The sequence below is a fragment of the Condylura cristata genome, unplaced genomic scaffold (genome assembly GCF_000260355.1).
Source record: "Condylura cristata isolate star-nosed mole 26May11 unplaced genomic scaffold, ConCri1.0 scaffold00022, whole genome shotgun sequence".
NCBI classification, from domain to species: Eukaryota; Metazoa; Chordata; class Mammalia; order Eulipotyphla; family Talpidae; genus Condylura; species Condylura cristata.
Genome location: NW_004567123.1, coordinates 19,245,109 through 19,264,264, shown reverse-complemented (window position 1 = coordinate 19,264,264; position 19,156 = coordinate 19,245,109). Strand labels below are relative to the sequence as shown.

General features: G+C 42.4%; 1 protein-coding gene across 1 annotated transcript in view; it reads left to right on the top strand.

Moving 5' to 3' along the window:
* Window positions 1-19,156, top strand: part of CHMP4B (charged multivesicular body protein 4B) — a 38,635-nt gene that overhangs the window by 15,839 nt on the left and 3,640 nt on the right. The window contains exon 2 of the mRNA XM_004687275.2: window positions 16,281-16,458. Coding sequence (XP_004687332.1) covers window positions 16,281-16,458 — 178 coding nt within the window. The remainder of the gene's footprint in view (window positions 1-16,280; window positions 16,459-19,156) is intronic.

The following is a 19,156-nucleotide window of genomic DNA, read 5'->3' as shown; positions in this document are numbered from 1 at the left end:
GCTGTTTTCATGTCTTTCCAATTGTGAATAAAACAGCAATAAACATGGAGTGCGGGTATTAAAATTTATTTATTTATGCATACAAGAACGGGCCAGAGTTGTGGGGAAGGGGTGGGGTGAGAGGATTCACTAGAGGCAGAGTGGGGAGCAGAACAGGCAGATCCACTGAAATACACTGCTGAGGGGAGCAGTGGGTGAGACAGGAGAGGTCTGCTATACCATGTGGGTCAGATCCCTGGCCAGGTTCTGCAGTGGCTGCAGACAGCTTCATAGTGCTGCATCTAAAACTCTTGTGCCACCAGGGAGGGCCCTCATTTTCCAATCCTTTGCCATATTGAAGGGGAAGGGAATAAAGACTTACTGTGCATCTTCTAACAGGTGTGATCACACATGTGCCTTACCTGTGCTGCCTTGTTTCCTCACAATGGTCCAGTGAGATGTAGCTGCTTTTGCCTTTATTGTACTCCTACACAGTGATCCTCAGTGAGGTTGAGTGACTTGCCATCCTAGTAAGTCTTGGGAGATCCATTTAGAAATCACTATTAAATGGTACTTTCTGAAATGGGATTTTCTTTTTCAAAAACACTTAGTTCAGTCAATGTTTGCTGAGCCTTTCCTAGGTAATAGGCATTATAGTTCATGCCAGGATTATTTATCACCATTTTATAAGTGAGGAGTTAAAACTCAAGGCATAACTAACCAAAAAACCTCATAGATTCAGAGAACAGAATGGTGGTTTTCAGAAGGGAAAGGAATTGTGGGGATACGTGATATGGGAAAAAGGGATAAAGGAGTACAAACTCCTTCTAATTATAAAATAAGTAAGTCGTGGGGAAGTAATGTATAGTATGGTGACTAAACGTAGTTGTGTTCTAGTGCGTATGTGAAAGTTTACAAGAGAGTAAATTTTGGGGGTTCTTATTACAAGAAAAAAATTGTAGCTTGGTATGATGACAGATGGTAGCTGAACTTATTGTGACCATCTGGTGGTGAAAGCATTATGTTGTACACCTGAAACTAATGTAATGCCATATATCAATTATATCTCAAAAAAAAAAAAAGGAATAAAAACTCAAGGTCACCCAGACTGTAAATAAGAGGCAGTATATTGACCCAAGTCTTCCTAATTCCCACATCATGATTACCTGACAGTGGCCCAGTTGTTTTTATTTCATGAAAATGAATGTCATTTCAGCTTTAGAATTTGGCTAGCCCCAGGAAATTAATTGTAGTGAGATCTGACCTGATCACAAAATATTTAAAGATAATGGGGAGGGTGGGTAAGGAAAGGGTTTTCCCAGCCAGCATGTCTGCTTAAAAGCACAGCAAAACCCCCTTGCCCCTGATAATACACATCCAGTGACTGTGCCTCCCCTGAACCCCCTCCCCAGTTACCCCACCCTCGACCAGTGCTTCAACTACTGGGAGGGACTTTCCCTTGGTGTCCTGAAGAGCTTGGTGTCCCGAGGTTTAAGGTGAAGGTCGGTGAGCAGAGAGGGGAGAGACTGAAGCTGCCTTCATCCATGTCCCCTAGAATTGAGAAGGGCAGCAAATGCCTGTGGGTGAAGAAGTGGGAATTGTAACCATCTAGCTCCTCCCCCAGTCAGGGAGAGTAACTGTAGAAATAAGAATCCTGCTCCTCCAGTGTGGGGTGGGGGTGTGTGTGAGAGAGAAAAGAGCATTTTGGGGGGAGGTGGGGGGACACAGACCCAGTTGAAAATCCAGTATGTTCTTTTTCCTTAGTGAAGCTCTGTAGGTGTGTTAGGGACCCCAGACTCCAGTTTGAGAATCCTGTTTCAGCTTTTCTCTTTTGTTGTTTTTCTGTTGTACATCATTTCTTGAATTGGCTGGTTTGCTTTTCATTGCAGGTTATAGAGTGCCAACTCATGCCTTCTTACTCTGCAGAAGGAGAACTTACAGACTCACGTGACTGTGAAAGGGCAGGGCGGAAGTGACACCCTTCAGCTTGTTGACACATTCTTACTGAATTATACTGACTTCTTAAGTCTGAACCTTTGGGGCAGTCAGAGACAAACAACTCTGGTTGATGGCTTTGGCTCTTGGAGGGGTGGAGGAAAGAGTTTACAGCGTGTGCGTTCACACACACTTCAGAGAAGGAAGCTGATCAGGTCATATACTCATGACTAGACCAGTCATAGCAATCAGGGAGTGGACTGTTCTCCCTCATAATTTGAGGTTACCCTGATGGAGGCAGCCATCTGTTTGTAGAGGCTTGATTTTGAAGATGTTGGTACTTGGGAAAACAATTGTCCCTGCACTCTTCTCCTGGTACAGTTCACTGCTCCTAGGAGATCATCCATAATTTCCCAAACCCAACCCAGATTGTGGGGAAGGCCTAGAATCCTGGGCTTTAGTTCTAGGCTCTCTCTTCCATCAAACTTTAATTAAGCAGAAGTTTCCTGTTCTTTGTGCTTATATCCTTGGGCTTTAGTTTCCTCTATCTGGGCAAGGTTGGGTTTACCCTCAAGAGTATTTTTCCAGGCAGCCACCCCTGCCAGGTATTACTGTGTACGAGGCGACTGAGAGCTCATTTTCTAACTTTATAGGCTATATTATAAATTATAGGCAGTGTGAAAATAAAGATATGTGTAGTCCTCTAGTACTCTGAGGTTCTGTGCCCCCATTTCGTGTGGGCCAGGGCAGGGCAGTTTTTTTTCCAGAAAGGTACCTGCTTCATTGGGCAAGGAGGGTGATTTGTCCTTACATGCCCTCATATTGTTTCTGATTCTAAAAGTAAAAGAAGCTGGTTTGGTTTTCTCTCTTGCTTGGGAAAACCATTGGAAGATTTTTCTACTCTCACGTGCCTCACACACAAACGACCCCACCCCCCAGATGTCTGCTGTCACCTCAGTTGCCAGGGTGCTGTTATGCTTGCTCAGGCGGAAGGGGGCTCTTGTTGGCATGAATTCAGGTGGAAGCAAGGGAAGAAAAGCCAGTTAGAAAAAAACATTTCATCCCAGCCTGGGAACGGAACCCAAAGGCAGGCTCTACTTTACCTTTGTCCCAGCCAAGATCTTCATCGCCAGAGTAAGCCTAGCTAAGAGCATCCAGCCCAGCCTGGGGCCCAGTGGGTGGGGGAGGAGCTTGGTCAATGCCTTTACTCTATGGTGAGCCCGACCTAGTTAAGTGTTTCTTAGTAACTGTTAGCTGTTTTAAATATAACTCATGTTTAGCAATGAGGGAGAAATTGGCTGTTTTATATAAGTTTTGTTTTATTAGGTAGTCATATAAATGGTACATAATTTTTTTAAGATTTATTTATTCAGTGTGGTGGCACAGGGGTTAAAGTCTCAGCGCTATCAAACAATTGCCAGCTAAGATGGCCTGAACTTGATCCCAGGCCAGGGACCTAACCCACATGGCACAGCAGACCTCTCCTGTCTCCTCTGCTGCTCCCCTCAGTGCGGTATTTCAGTAGATTCTTTTGTTTTGCTCTCCACTGTCTCAGGTGAATCCTCTTACCCAACCATACCTCTAGCTTACTCCCCAGTTCTTGTATGTATAATAAATAAAACAAATCTTTTAAAAATATTTACTTATACATATAAGATCTGAGGTGCACACCACAGTGCAGAGATAGGGGGAGGGAGATTCATCAGACTGAAATACACTTCTGAGTGGAGCAGTAGGTGAGACAGGAGAGGCCTGTTTTGCCAGGTGGGTCAGCTCCTTGGTGGGGGGATTTAGGGGATGGAACTCAAGCTACAGTAGCTGTTGACAGCTTAATAGCACTGATGCTTAACCCCTGTGCCACCAGGGAGGCCTAGTACATAATTTTTTTTTAAAGATTATTTATTTATGCTTACAGAACTGGGGTACAAGCCAGAGGTGTGGTGGATGAGCAGATTCACCAGAGACAGAGTGGGGAGCAGAACAGACAGACTGACAAAGTACACTGCTGAGGGGAGCAGTGGGCGGGTCAGGAGAGGTCTCCTCTAGTCTCTCAGAGAAATGATCTCTCAGCCACCTGGTTGGTTGCCTTACCCAGGAAACTGGAAGTCTTTCCTGACTCCCTCTCTATTTTCTTCCCCTCATATTCTGACCAGTGATTGTGATCCAGTCCATGGAATTTTCCTTCTTGATATGTCTCATTCATATCATATGTCTCATTCCATCCTAATTAGCGCCTGCCTCTGCTCTGGCCTTAGTTCAGACCTTTAAAATCCAAACTCTCTGGATATGGTCAGCAGTCTTTTCTGCCCCCAGAAGCCAGAGGGATCTTTCTGAAATGCAAATCTGATCACATTCCTGTCCTTCTTAGAATCTTTCAATGGCTTCCCCTAATCCTGGGATAAAGTCCAGCAGCTTCTTAACAAGACATACAAATCTGGTCTTGAGTTTCTCTCTTGGGTCTTAATCTTCCTTCTAGTCCCTCCCCCATTCTCTCCTGTCTTCCCCCATTCTCTCTGGTATATGCCTCTTGCTTTTATCATCTTTTAAAATGTGTGTTAGCTTCAGAAGTTACCTGAATCCTTTAAAAAAAATTTTAAATGATTATTTTGTTTAAGATTTATTTATTCATACAGAACTGGGGTACACTCTGGGTTCCACAGTGCCCTGTGCTTGCCTCTACCATCATATCACATTGTGCATTTCTCTGAGCTTTTTTGACCATATAGAATTTTTGTTGTCGTTACATAGCAAAGTATCATGAATAAGGTGTAATTCCTGATACATGGATTTGGATTTTTCAGGAAATTTCGGTTTAAGTTGTGAAATTTATTGGCATGAAGTTGTTCATAAGTTATTTCTTTTCCTTTTAATATCTATATACAGCGATGTCACCGCCATCATCCCTAAGACTGGTAAATTTTATTTTCTCATCAGTCTGGCTAGAAGTTCAGTTTTCTTGATATCAAAGAATCAGATTTTTATTTCATTGACCTATTGTTTGTATTTTACTTTCTTTATGAAGATCTAATTGACATGTGAAAGTATATAATTTTAGGTATGCCATGTAATAATTAGATATATTTGTATATTGTGAAATTGTTTCCACACTTTAGTTAGTATCCATCTGTTTTTTATTTTATTGATTTTCACTTTGATCATCATTCCTTTCTTCTTACTTTGGGTTTCTTCTGTTCTTTTTCTAGTTTCTTAAGGTAGATGCTGAGGTCATTGACCTTAGGTCTTTCCTTTCTAATATAGGTAGGTATTGCTATAAATTTACCTTCAATTACTGCTTTAGTAGCATCCCACAATCTTGATAAGTTTTCAGTAATTCAATTAAAAGATTTACCTATTTATGCATACAGAACTGAGGTATAGGCCAGAGGAGCAGGGTGGTGAGAAGATTCACTGGAGACAGGGTGGGGAGCAGATTAAACAGATCAATGAAGTACACTGCTGAGGAGAACAGCTGGCAAGACAGGAGAGGTCTGCACCATGTGGGTCACCTGCTTGGCCAGGGATCAAACTCATGCTGAAGTGGCTGCCGCTTACTTTGTAGTGCTGTGTTTCAGCCTGCTGTGCCGCCATGTACTCTACTTTCAGGTGGTCTTACCACCCTGAATACAACACTTTACACTGAGTACACTCTCATTTCTCATCTCCTGGCTTATGTACTGTTCTATAACTTTACTATAAGTGATGCACTATATTATTTTGCTTGTTTCATAAGAGATTTAAATAATTAACAAGACTTGTATGTTTACTCTTGTTTTTATCCTTCCTGGTGTTCCTTATCCCTCTGTGTAGAGCTATACTTTTATCTGCTGTTATTAACCTACTAACGAATTTCCTTTAAAATATTCTATAGTGTGAATCTATTAATAATAAATTCTTTCAGCTTTCATTTTATTCTTTGCAGTTTTTGGTTTCTTTCAGTTTAGAATTCTAAGTTTATATTTTTTTCTTCTGTTATTTTAAAAATAATACTCCATTGTCTTCTTGCTAGTATTGCTTCCTATGAGAAATTCCCATCACTTTCTTCTTTGTTGCTCTGTTTGTAATGTGTATTTTTTCCTTTGGCTGCTCTTAATTTTTTACAATAATTAAGATACTTTTTTTGTGTGTTTTTATTGAGGTAATGTTACCAACGCTGTATGATTCAGAGGTATAGTTAAACCTCCTCAGATGTGCGGTACTGCACCTACCACTGAGACACACAAAGGCTTCCACCATAGTCCACTGGACCCTTTCTGCACTTTGTTCCTCGCCCTAGGATTTCTTTCTTATCACTGGTTTTAAAGAATTATGCTGTTCTTTGGAGTAGTTTTCATGCTTTTTTATGCTAGATTAATTGAGCTTTTTGGATTTACATGTTTGTACTTTTTACCACATTAGAAAATTTTTCGCCGTCATTTCTTGAAATATTTTTTTATCTATTTTTCTCATTTGGTGAATTCAGTTACAGTTTCATTTACATGGGGAATTCGCATTACATTTACATTGGACTTATCCCATAGTTTATCCTCTGTTCAATTAAAAATTTCTTTTTTCTCTCTCTTTCACTTTGGATAGTTTCTGTTGCTATGTTTTCAAGTTTACATCTTTTCTTCTGCAGTGTCGAATATACTGTTAATTCCTTTAGATATTTTAGTGTCTAGAAGTTCAGTTGGGTATTTAAAATAACATCTTCCTGTGTGTCTCCTTAACTTTAGTTTTTGCTAATTCTAACATCTATTTTAGTTCAGGGTTACATACAATTAATTGATTTCTCAAAATGGAGGCATTACAATCCCAAACTTCAAGCTGTACTACAAAGCCATAATAATCAAAACTGCATGGTACTGGAATAAGAATAGACATACAGACCAGTGGATTCGAATAGAAAACCCAGATATAAACCCACGAGTTTATGGACACCTAATTTTTGACAAAGGAGCAAAGAAGATACAATGGAACAAAGAAAATTTGTTCAGCAAGTGGTGCTGGGAAAACTGGGAAGCTACATGCAAAAAAATGAAACTAGATCACTGCCTCACTCCAGTCACAAAAATCAACTCGAAGTGGATTAAAGACCTAGACATAAGAACGGAAACCATAAAATACCTAGAAACAAAAATGGGTCAAACACTACATGACATACACTTCAGCGACATCTTTAAAGACAGAGCACCCAACGCCACAATAGTGAAGGCAAAGATAAATAGATGGGACTACATCAAGTTAAAGAGCTTCTGTACAGCAAAAGAGACATTACTAAAAACAAACAGAAAGATCACTAATTGGGAAAACATCTTCTCACACAAAAGTAGCGATAAAGGACTGATCACAAAAATATACGGAGAACTGATGAAACTCAACAAAAATAAAGTAAACAATTGATTGATTTCTCTCCATGTTTTGGATAGTGTTCACCTGTTTCTTTGCATGTAACTTTTGATTGAACTGCTGATGTAAATTTTCCCTTTTTGAGAAATATAGGATATTTTTCATTTCCTATCAGTAGTCGTAGGCTTTGTTGAGCTTAATTTCCTTGGCAATCATTTGCCCTTTTGTATCTTGATTTTAAGGTTGGTGGGACCAGAGCCATGCTTATCTAGTAAAGGGCTAGTTATCCCCTACTATTAAAACAAGACCTTCTGAAGACTCAGTCCAAAAGCCCTGTGAGTAAGAGGTCTTTCTAATATGGCTGAGAACAGGCTCTGTAGCTCCATAGGTGAGTGCTGTTCACTAATCCTTTTAAGTGGTTCTTTTCAGGCCTCAGGTACTTTCTTTATATATTAATACAGATCAGTATTCTGCTAACTACTTGAGGGGGCTTTCTGCAGATCTCCAGGATTTACCCCACTTCCTACCCCACAGCTCTCTTCTAAATTCTGACTCCTATTGCTTTGGTCTCCCCAGACTCAGCTCATCAATTCAGGAAGTCTGTCAGGCACTTCCTAGGTCTTCTCTTCTTGCATTGAGGTCTGGAAATTCTCAATGAAATAAACTGGGTTGATTGTAGGGCTCACCTTGTTTGTTTTCCACCTCTCGGGGATTATTATCTTTTTTTGACTGATGTTCAGTATCTTGAAAACTGTTTTATTTCTCTTAGATGGGAGGGTAAATCCAGCCCCTACCATTTTATCTTGGCTACTAGCAGGAGTGTGGATTTGAATACTGACTCTGCCAGTTATTCACAAGCTTTGAGAGGTTAGCAATTTACTGATCTCTCCAGTCTCATATCTCATCTATAAAAGGGGCTATTAATGAAGGAATAAAATGCAAAGCTCTGAATAAGTGTTAGTTCAGCTTAATATGTGAAGAAAGAACCCAGGATCAAGGTTTGAGCTCCATATTGACCATTACAAATTGAAAAGAGGAAGGGGGGGGAGGCGGGATGGAAGCCCAAGGAGAAATGACTGTGAGCTGGGGAGCTAGGCAACAATATCTTTTTATGTCTGGCAGGATAGAGGAATTTCAGACAGAGGCTAGCATGCGTCAGAACTTAACAAGGAAATGGAGGGTTAGGGCATCTGGTCGCACACTAACGGTTACCGTTTCTCCTAAATAACATAAATAATCTTTGTGGCTGACGTTGGATCTGAAACTTCCTCGTCCACCCAGATGGCACTATTGAGTTCAGAAGTTGGAGGGAGACTCAGGTTTTTAATTCAGTTTGTGAAACCAGTTAAAATAAAAGAGATACCGCTAAGTTCACTGGACAAGAAAATCCAAAACATTCAGAATTTGAAGTGTATTTGGTGTTACTTATATTTTTAAGATTTCATAGGGTCAATCAGTGTTTGCTTCATCCAGTTACTGGGTGTAACTATATACATTCATATATTACTAAACTGAAGAAAGGATTTGGAGTATCTGATAAACCTTTCTCATGTCCTTAATGAGGAGTCTGGTTCCTAAGAAGTGAGTGGCCTTTCTCAGTGACATAATTAAGAAGCCAGATCTAGAATCACGGGACCCATTTTGCAGATTCTGTCTGATTACTGATATCCCCTGGAATAATGGAAGAAGCAGTGTCTCAGGAGACAGGACACCTGGTTTGGATTCTTCTTTGGGTGTTACCTCTAACTTTGTGACATTGAGCAAATAGTTGAACTTTGGCAGCTTCAGCTGTCTGTCTTTAAATTGGGAATAATTTTAACTGCTTAAAAGTAAGGGATTGTCCCAAACAATTCCTAAGGGTTTCTTCCAGATTTAAGATTAATGCCAGGTGTTTCAGGGTGATCAGGAGATGTAAATGAGCGATGTATATGTGTGTACAGTGAGGTACACACAGCGGTGGGCAGTGGTGGATGCTGAGCTGACCTGCAGTGTGTGTGCCCTTCTGAAAGGATGACTGGACTCAGCTCTGCCAAATGGTTGTCAGACACATAGAGGTTCACTGTTCCCAGATAATCTGCACCTTCACAAGGAAGCCAAAAAACCTACATTATTGTGTGAAGTGTGTAACTTTTTCATGTATATTTTAAGACATGGGACGATGAAAACATATCTGTGAGCCTCATGAGTGCTCAGTTTTAGCTTCTGATGGCTGTTTAAGTGGGCTTTTGTGGCCTGATTGGTGTGCAAAAAAGAACCTTGACCTTAGATCTCAAATAATGGGCTGTCTCATTGTAACCCTTAGTAATTGAAGGCTGTCACTTTCCTTCCTGAGGTTCTAGTTCTCAGTGCTGGCCCTAAGTTATCCTGATCACCTTGAGCTAGCCCCTGGCTTCCTGCTGTATCTGGAAGGGAAACACCTCCCCTGAATTGAACCCAGCTACAGCAGAGTCATGGGAAGCCTTTTCGGGGACAGGAGGAGGCAGCCATACAGGCCTTTGCATGGTTTCCCTGGGTGGGCCTGACGCCCTTTTGCCATTTTTTTTTTTTTTCTGCCTATGGCCCTAGGTGTCTCTCTCTGGGACACCTTAGAACAATCTCCTGCTTACTCTGTTTCTGCTACCTCCCTTCAGATGTAGTCACAGGGGCGGTCCCAGGCTCATTATCACTTAAATGGACCCTTTGATTTTTAAATTGTAGGCATCCTGGTAGAAAATAATAAAGAAAAATATGACCGAAGTGGGCCTCCCTGTGGCAAAAGAGCACTATCAAGCTTTCAGCAGCCTCTGCAGCTTGAGTTTGATCCCCAGTCAGGGGGGTGACCCACATGGCACAGCAGACCTCTTCTGTCTCCCTGCTGCTCCCCTCAGCATTGTACTTCGTCGATCTGCCTGTTCTGCTCCTTACTCTATCTCTACCTCTGATGAAGCTTCTCACTCCCTGTTCCTCTGGCCTATACTCCCATTCTTTTTTTTTAAAAAAAAGGATTTATATATTGATGCATACAAGAACTGGGGTATAGGCCAGAGGTGTGAGGGTACACCCCTGTGCTTGTATGCAACAATAAATAAAAATAAATCTTATTTTTAAAAAATGAGAAAAGTGCGCAAGTGACAGAAATTTGAGAAACTACCAAGTTCTGGTTACTTGAATATAAAGGATAGGTCATTTGGGGCCTGGGAAAACATCTAGAGGCATCAGGGGAAGGGAGGATGGAGAACAGTAGAGTACACAGGCCTCAGAATGCAGGACAGGACAAATTTGGGCATTATGGAGTCGTCCCAACCCCCCGTTCTCCCTATTTCAGGGCTATTAAGGGCACTAAGGCACGGTACCACTCAAGGTTCTTGTAATCTAGGGGAACATAGGGCAGGCATGAGAGAAGAAGATATTTATACTTAAGGAAAAACAAACACCTCACTGGACTATGGTGATGGCACACGGGTAATTTGGTAATGGGATGCCCACGAGGATTACAACCGAGATGGAAAAAGGCACAAAATTATGTAAAAATAAACTAAACTATAACTTATATATATAAAACCTCATTTAAACTCAACCATGTAGACTTACCAGCATTAATATGGAGGGCTAATAAAATGGTGGATCTTATCCTATGTACTTTAACCATTTAAAACCCACTAGGTAAATGTTTTTGCTGCTTATTACCTTCATTTGTTAACCAGTTAATGAAGAGCTTCTTCATCAATGGAGCTACCTCTGGTGCCTTTGTTACCAGACTGCTAGTTTATGGAATTGGGTGGGTGGAGAGAGCCAGGAGACTCTCAGATCCTCAGGCTCAACCAGAAGCCAGCCAACTGCCTGCGAGGTACAGGCTGGGTGTTCGTGTGTGGACTGGGAACTTGCCTTTTACAGGTAGGCAGCGTTGGCCCACTACCCTCGGGTCCATCACTGCATAACCAAATGACTCGGGCAGATGTCTCAATTTTCTGATCTGTCAAATGGAACAACAATACCTCCTTATGAAGTTGTTGGAAGACTCCAGTGAGCATGTAAAACACCAGTGCTGGCCCCTGGTTCTGAAGAAGCCACTATCAATGCTAGTTGTACTACTCTTTCTCAGAGGGTTAGGGAAAAAGGACAGGGACAGGAAGATTGAGAATCTCCAAAGAGGTTGTTGAACACAGACAAGGAGAGAGCGGCAGAAGGGCAAACGAAATGGGAAAGATGAAGGGAATAACTCATACTAAGTATTTTCAAAGAGATTATTTCTCATTTTCATTGGAATAGTGAAAGCATTCCCATTTCCCATTTGATGAGGAGATGAAATAACTAAGACCAGGCCACTCTCAGGTCCAGTATATCGATCAGCCCTCTTGCTCCTTTCTTTGTGCTCCAGTACTCACATGCATCTACCAGAACTAAGAATGATGAAGCTTGTGTTGGCTGAATAATCGAGGTGGTTTTATTTTTACTACTATTTTTAAAGAGTTACTTATTTATAAATACAAAACTGGAGTACAGGCCAGAGGTGTAGGGGTGAGAGAATTCACCAGAGACAGAGTGAGGAGTAAACGGGCAGAATGATCAAAATAACACTGCTGGGGAGCAGTGGGTGAGACAGGAGAGGTCTGCTGCGCCATGTGGGTCAGCTCCCTGGCCGAGGATTGAACTCAGACTGCATTGGTTGCTGAAAGCTTTATAGTGCTGTCTTTAACCCCTGTGCCACAAGGAAGACCCCTGCTTAAGGTTTACCTGATAGTAGAACTGAAATTCACAGCTGAACTCCCTAACTGACCATGGTAACTTAATGTAATCTAGCATTTCATGAGTTTGTTTGATAGTATCTTATCATGCCTGCCTTTATTTACACAGAACATATATACTTATCTAAATAATTTCGGTAGTACAGTGGGTTAAAGTGCAGCACCATGAGGCTAGCTGCAGCTGTATCAGTGAGTACGATCCCTGGCCAGGGATCTGATCTACCTGGCACAGCAGATCTCTCCTGGCTTGCCACTTGTCCCCTCAGCAGTGTACTTCATAAGTCTGCCTGTTCTGCTCCCCATTTCAGTGAATCTTCTTACTGCCTCTGCATGTTTGGCCTGTACCCCAATTCTTTATGCATAAATTTTAAATCTTAAACAATTTTGGAACGGTTTTATATTTCATTAGATTGTTGATTGGGGGGTTATTTCTTTAATCTTTATTCTCGTTGAACAGATACGCGGTTGCCTTTTTTCACCCTAGAATTTTTTCCTGTATACCCTATGTGCTTGCTGATAAAGTCAGCAGGGTTTCGGTCTCCATTTTCCTACTCATATAGAAATACTTATTTTATCATCCCTAAATGGAGCACATTAGCTCCAGGCCACAGAGAGCAAGTTAGGGAAACAGGAAGCTATATTACAGGAGGAAGCTCCTTGAAAAGTGCTGTCTTTACCTCTAACCTAAACCCTCCAGTTGTGTGGGGATAAGGACAGCATTGCCAGGGCAACACACCACGGCTTTTGGAAAGAGGCCTCCTTCTCTGCAGGTGAGGCTGGGACATTGAGCAGCAGACACAGAACAGCCTCTGTTTGGGCTTAAAGGTGCATTTGGGTTTCTGAGACCTGTCTGTATAGATTCATACTGTTCTTGCCCCTCTTTTTATAATAAGGTAGAGAAATGAGAACCCAGAAAAACTGCAGACAGGAATGGAAGCACTCATTTGGGGGTGTACTCTGGAACCAGGCATTCTGTGATCTTTTCTTCCATTTTTTTCCTTTTTCTTCTAATTGGGGGCTGTGGAAAGCACATTCAGTAGCTTCCAGCTCTTTCATGTGTCAGCATGAGCTTTTTAAATGAGGTTTGCAGAGGGCTGGGTTTGGAAATTGCATGAAAGCACATTAGGCAGACTTTTCCTGATGACGGGGGAACTGCTGGTTTATTTATAGTAACTTAATGGGAGATAACAGAGTTGAGGTGGTAGAAAGAACCCTGGCAAGAAACCTGTGTTCTAGTCCTGATTCTTCCTCTAACTCAGTACAGGATTTGGGCAAGCTGTGTCACCTTTTCTGGACATCATTTTTCTGTTGTCTAATGAGACAGGTTGGACTTCAGTCACCCTGGGAGTCCTTTGAACCCCCTCTGCTTTTGATGGCATGTTGGAACTCTTACTTGGTCAGCTCTTGGTGGGATATCTCATGCCTTGTGGTGCAGGGATGGTTGCTAATAACTGTCCCGGCAGGAGAGTGGGTTTCTTTGACATTGGTCAACTGTGTTATTTTGATTTTGGGTCTTTTGTTGCCCATACACACGGGGCAGATGACAACTGACTCCAGCAAACACAACTAGTGACATGAAGGGGGCTGTGGTTCTCCTGGCTGAGGGTGCCGGCACCCTGAACAGTTTATCTCTGGGCAAGGACCGTGTGATGAGTACTGGAGACAAAGCTGGGCTTCACTTGGCGCCCTGCCTGCCAGTGCCCTGCCATGCCCCCGTTGCTACTGGTCCTGAGCACTGCCACTTAGTGTTGCATTTGTGTGTGTCTGTATTAGCTGTGTGGTTCATGCTGAAAGTGAGAAAGAAGCATCACTCTTCTCCTCCCTTCTTAGCCCCTGGACCTTCTGCTAGCTGAATTAAAATTCTGCTAGTAGAATCCTGGGTCTTTGAAAGGACTGTGGACACTTACCATTCATTTAGGGAGAGGATATTGCTGGATACTCTTTCCCCGGTGTGTGAATCTGTCTATATGAATTATGAGCGCACAATTAAGACTTCTTAACATCCGTTGCGATATCTTGGACTAATGGTCCCTATAAAGAATGCCCCCAAGTTGGGGCAGGCAAACTTGCCCTACTCAACTCCTCAAAGAGAAGTCACCTGCCTCCGCCTAGTAGAAGAAAGGATCAACCTGTCTGGTGTCATTGATCTGATGCGTTCTTTGAAAACAGTTTCTGTACAGCCACTACTAACAAATGCCTCAAAGGAATTTCCAGTCCCGGGCGAATGTCTTTTCAGCTGATACTCTCCTTCTTAGGGTATCTCTCCTGTATTTTTCTTCCAAATAGCTATGTGGAATGTCTAATAAAGCAACTGTCTGGAGACCAATGTTTATTTCCATGTGGTTGGAATTGTTTTTGCTTCAGCTTTCAGAGCCAATAAAGCTGGTTATTAGATTTTGTAGCTGCTGCTGTAATTACTCTCTTGGAACCAGCAAAGGTATAATTAAATATGGAGATTCCAAGGACTTTTTTTTTTTTTTTCTCCAATCTAAAAGTTACCTGTTAAATGACTATTGGCGTGGTGATGTTTCAGTTGTTAGAGAAGTTGTGTTTATGAATGACATTGGGGTCCTTTGGGAAAAGAATTTCTTGGAAGTATCTTTTACTATTTGGTTTTAGATGCAGTCCTATTGATCCAGTACTTGTTTTTTTTGTTTGTTTGTTTGTTTGTTTTTGTTTTTAAAGATTTATTTATTGGCCCTCCCTGATTTATTTACAAATAAGATTTACAAATAAATAAATCTTTAAAAAAAAAATAAATAAAGATTTATTTATTATTTCATACAGAACTGGGGTACAGGCCAGAGGCTCAGGGGTGGTGAGAGGCTTCACCAGAGACAGAGTGGGGAACAGAACAGGCAGATTGATGAAGTACACTGCTGAGGGGAGCAGCGGGCGGGTCAGGAGAGGTCTGCCGCACCATGTGGTCACCTCCGGGGCAGGCGGGAATCGAACTCATGCTGAAGTGGCTTTAGCTTCTCAGTGCTGTGCTTTAACCCATTGCCCCACCAGGGAGGGCCCCAGTACTTGTTTTTTACCCTATTTTTCTCCCATTTTTTTGATACAATTGATGTATAACATTGTGTTAGTGTTAAGTGTACAACGTAGTATTTTGTATTTGTCTGTATTGCAAAGTGATGACCAAAATGAGTTTACATTGTGGTTACAGTTTTTTTTTTTTTTCTTGTGATGAGAACCCACTACTTGTTTTTCTAATCAGCCATCAGGAATTTGAAGTATAAGGCAGGACACTAAGAGTCAGCATATTTTATGTACAACATTGGTCATAGCCCTCTAGGCTTGGGCTACAAAGAGAAGCAACTTTCTATGGTCAGAAAAAAGGTTGGGTGGGAGATGTTCTCCTCCAAGTGTAACTGTGTAGGAAAAGTAGTGTTTACTCACCTTAGCACATTGATTCCAGTGAGCCTTTAGTTTACTGAAGTTACCAAGTTTGTAAGATACAGAATGGTTTTGATACTGTGACTATGTTCACACATATTTTTGCCCAAATGCTAATAACCCCATGTCTAATTTCAGGGTTATTTCACTCGGGAACCATGTGTGAAGGTTTCTGGTGGGAAAAATCAAATGTATAACCTTTCTTTTTGGAGTTCTCAACTAATTCAGAAATAGACTCAGGGAAGAGAATGGGGTAGATAAATAAATCATCCCCAGAGGGGGGGAGGGGGAGTCAACCCTGCAGGTAGGAAGCCTGGCAGTTTGCTCAGGACTTTTCCAGTATCAGAAAGGCGGTGCACAGTGAGTGTGGAGGAAAGAATCTTGCTGTCTATGAACTGGGGTTTGAATCTAAGGCAGTTAGACCTCAAAACACATTCTTTGTTTGGGTGCCTTCTCACGCTTCGGCTTGTGTGTGTGGTTACCTGAGAATGTGAACTTTTGCCCATGTGTTTGGCTGTATTTTTTTTTTTTTTAACATTTTACTTACTTTTGTGTGGAGCCTAAGGATTCACCAGAGACAGAATAGGGAGCAGAACAGGCAGATGTACTGAAATACACTGCTGAGGGGAGCAGTGGGCAGGTCAGGAGAGGTCTGCTACACCGTATGTGGGCTACTCCCTGCCTGGGGATCAAAGTCAGGCCTTCGCAGTGGAGACGAAGGGAGGCCCTGCTTGGCTATATTTTGAAGGAGGGAATTTTGAATAGTTTTGAAATTGAATGTTTCCTGTGTACAAGAGATTATTAACCTTCTATTACAGTAGAAGCAACTGAGGTACATCCATTACAATCGGGTTGAAGACGGCTCTGGACATCACCTTGTATCTGGCTTTCTGAGCCCTGTTTTTCTCCCTCATGCAGCGGCACTCCAGGCACTAAAGCGCAAGAAGAGGTATGAAAAGCAGCTGGCACAGATTGATGGTACGCTCTCAACCATTGAGTTCCAGCGAGAGGCCCTAGAGAATGCCAATACCAACACCGAGGTGCTCAAGAATATGGGCTATGCCGCGAAAGCCATGAAGGCTGCCCACGACAACATGTACGTGGTCTCCTGCTGGTAGAGGGAGGCACCCCTGTAAGAGCAGTGCTAACCCTGGAATGCCTCAAGCCAAGACCATGGTCTTGGATAGACCCCTTGACTAATCTGTGCCAGCCCCTGAGTTTATTTAATTTATATTCTGTTTTTGGAATGCCTTCTAACATGGGTTATGTATTCTGTTGCCTTTAGAAGCAGATCTTATTGAATGAAACAGTATTTTCTGTGTAATTCAGGATTATTGTGATGAGCTTAGAGTGTCTGGAAAGGTCTTTAGAAGGTCCTCTCACCCAGACCTCATTACAAAGGTGGTTAAGCTTGATGAGGCTTGACTTCCCTTGGGTTATATATGAGCTTGGGAATATATGTATGAATATATTTCCTTGGCTAGAACTGGGATTAGAATTGGCTAATTGGAATTTTATTTTTAAAGCTGTATTTATGCATACAGAACAGGGGTACAGGCCAGAGGTTGCAGGGGCGGTGGGAGGCTTCACCAGAGACAGAGTGGGGAGCAGAATAGGCAGATCGAGAAAATACCCGGCTGAGGGGAGCAGTGGGCAAGACAGAAGAGGTCTGTTATGCCATGTGGGCCATTTCCCCGGCCAGGGATTGAACTCATGTTGAAGCGGCTGCGGCCAGCTTCATAGTGCTGTGCTTTAACTAGTTCCACCACCACTGGGGATTGGAATTTCAACCCCAGTTGATTGGAATTTCAAGATCCATGGCTTTTCCTCACACTGTCAGGTGCCTTGAAGAGTGTTACTTCCAAGGGTTTTTGATTTCATATCTGCTGTTACTGGAATTTTCTGCCTCCCCTCTTGCTCTTGGTTTAGGCTAGTATAATTGACAGTGTGCTTGACCTCAGTATTTCTGCTTTGGTGTAGCTACTTCTCACTTACAGTGGTCTAAGAAGCTAGATGACCAAACTTGTTGCACTTATAAAGGCCAGGGTAACACTAGATCCAAATGAAGGCCTCCCGTGACAAATTTTGCATTTGAAATTCTGTTTTAATTGGCAGCATGTATGTGGGAGTACTTAGAGGCCTTTTTTTTGCTTCCTTCTGAGTGCTCAGCCATGCTGTAGAACAGGGATTAGCAAAAATGCAGCCTGGTTTTGCCAGTAAAGTTTTTGTAAATAAAGTGTTACTGAAACACCATTGTACCCATTAATTTATGTCTTTTGTGCAGCACAATATGGCTGTGAATTTGTGACAGAGATCATACGTATGGACTGCAAATTCTAAAATTGGTACTTATAGAAAAAATTGCTGGTCGCTGCTCTAGAAATGTGGGTTTGTAGGAAAAGCTGCCTTCAAATAAGTGAGGGTTACCTGAGAGTTCATTGGATGGAGCTTCCTGAGTGAGGCCCATCTCTGTGTCATTTCTGGTCCTCCAGCTACCGAGCACGGAGCATATCTCAGTTAAGACGTTTATGTGTATGTGCTGAGTTAATCAGTTGTGTATTTATACTGCTGCCAGTGTATAGAAAAGAATTCTGCATGTTTGCCTTTCCTCAAGGGCCATAAATGGATCTGAAGAGATGGGTAGGGCATGCCAAGTGGTATAGTTATGCTTTATGATTTGTGATTATACGTCTCCCTGTAGAGATCCTTTGAGTTTGTAGAAGAGTTACGGACCGAGGAGTTAGTTCCATGTATTCATTTGGCACGTTACTAGCTTGTATGAGAAACTGTGATGTGGCGCCTAACTTTGCCTCATTTCTTTAGGGCTGTTGGACTAACTAATAACTAAGGATTCTTCCATTTGCTTGATACTGTGATTCTAAAGGGAAGAAGGAAGAGAATAAAGATTCACAGAATTAATTGTAGGGGGTGAGGCAGGGAAATAGACTATGTGGAATGGGGTTTTGCTCCTACCTCACAGACCTTTTCTTTTCTTTTTTTTTTTTTTTAAAGATTTATTTATTTATTCATACAGAACTGGGGTACAGGCCAGAGGCTCAGGGGCGGTGAAAGGATTCACCAGAGACAGAGCGGGGAGCAGAACAGGCAGATGTACTGAAATACACTGCTGAGGGGAGCAGCAGGCGGGTCAGGAGAGGCCTGCTGCGCCATGTGGATCTCCTCCGGGGCAGGCTGGGTTCAAACTCATGCAGAAGTAGCTTAAGCTTCTTAGTGCCGTGCTTTAACCCGCTGCGCCACCAGGGAGGGCCCTCTTTTTAAGATTTATTTATTTAGGTCCCTCCCTGGTGGCGCAGCTGGTTAAAGTGCAGCACTATGAAGCGGTCTGCAGCCACTGCAGCAAGAGTTCAATTCCCAGCCAGGGAGATGACCCACATGGCACAGCAGACCTCTCCTGACCTGCCTGCTGCATCCCTTAACAGTGTATTTCAGAACATCTGCCTGTTCTGTTCCCCACTCTGTCTCTAGTGAATCCTCTCACCCACCCCACTCCCTGCCACCACACACACAAACCTCTGGCCTGTACTCCAGTTCTTGTATGCATACAAAAAAAAAGTCTTAAAAAAAAAAGATTTATTTATTTATGCATACAAGAACTGACATGAAGGTCAGAGGTGCAGAGAGTGAAAGGATTCACCAGAGACAGAGCGGGGAGCAGAACAGGCAGATGTACTGAAATACACTGCTGAGAGGAGCAGCAGGTGAGACAGGAAAGGTCTGCTGCGCCATGAGGGTCAGCTCCCTGGCCAGGGATTGAACTCATGTTGCAGTGGCTT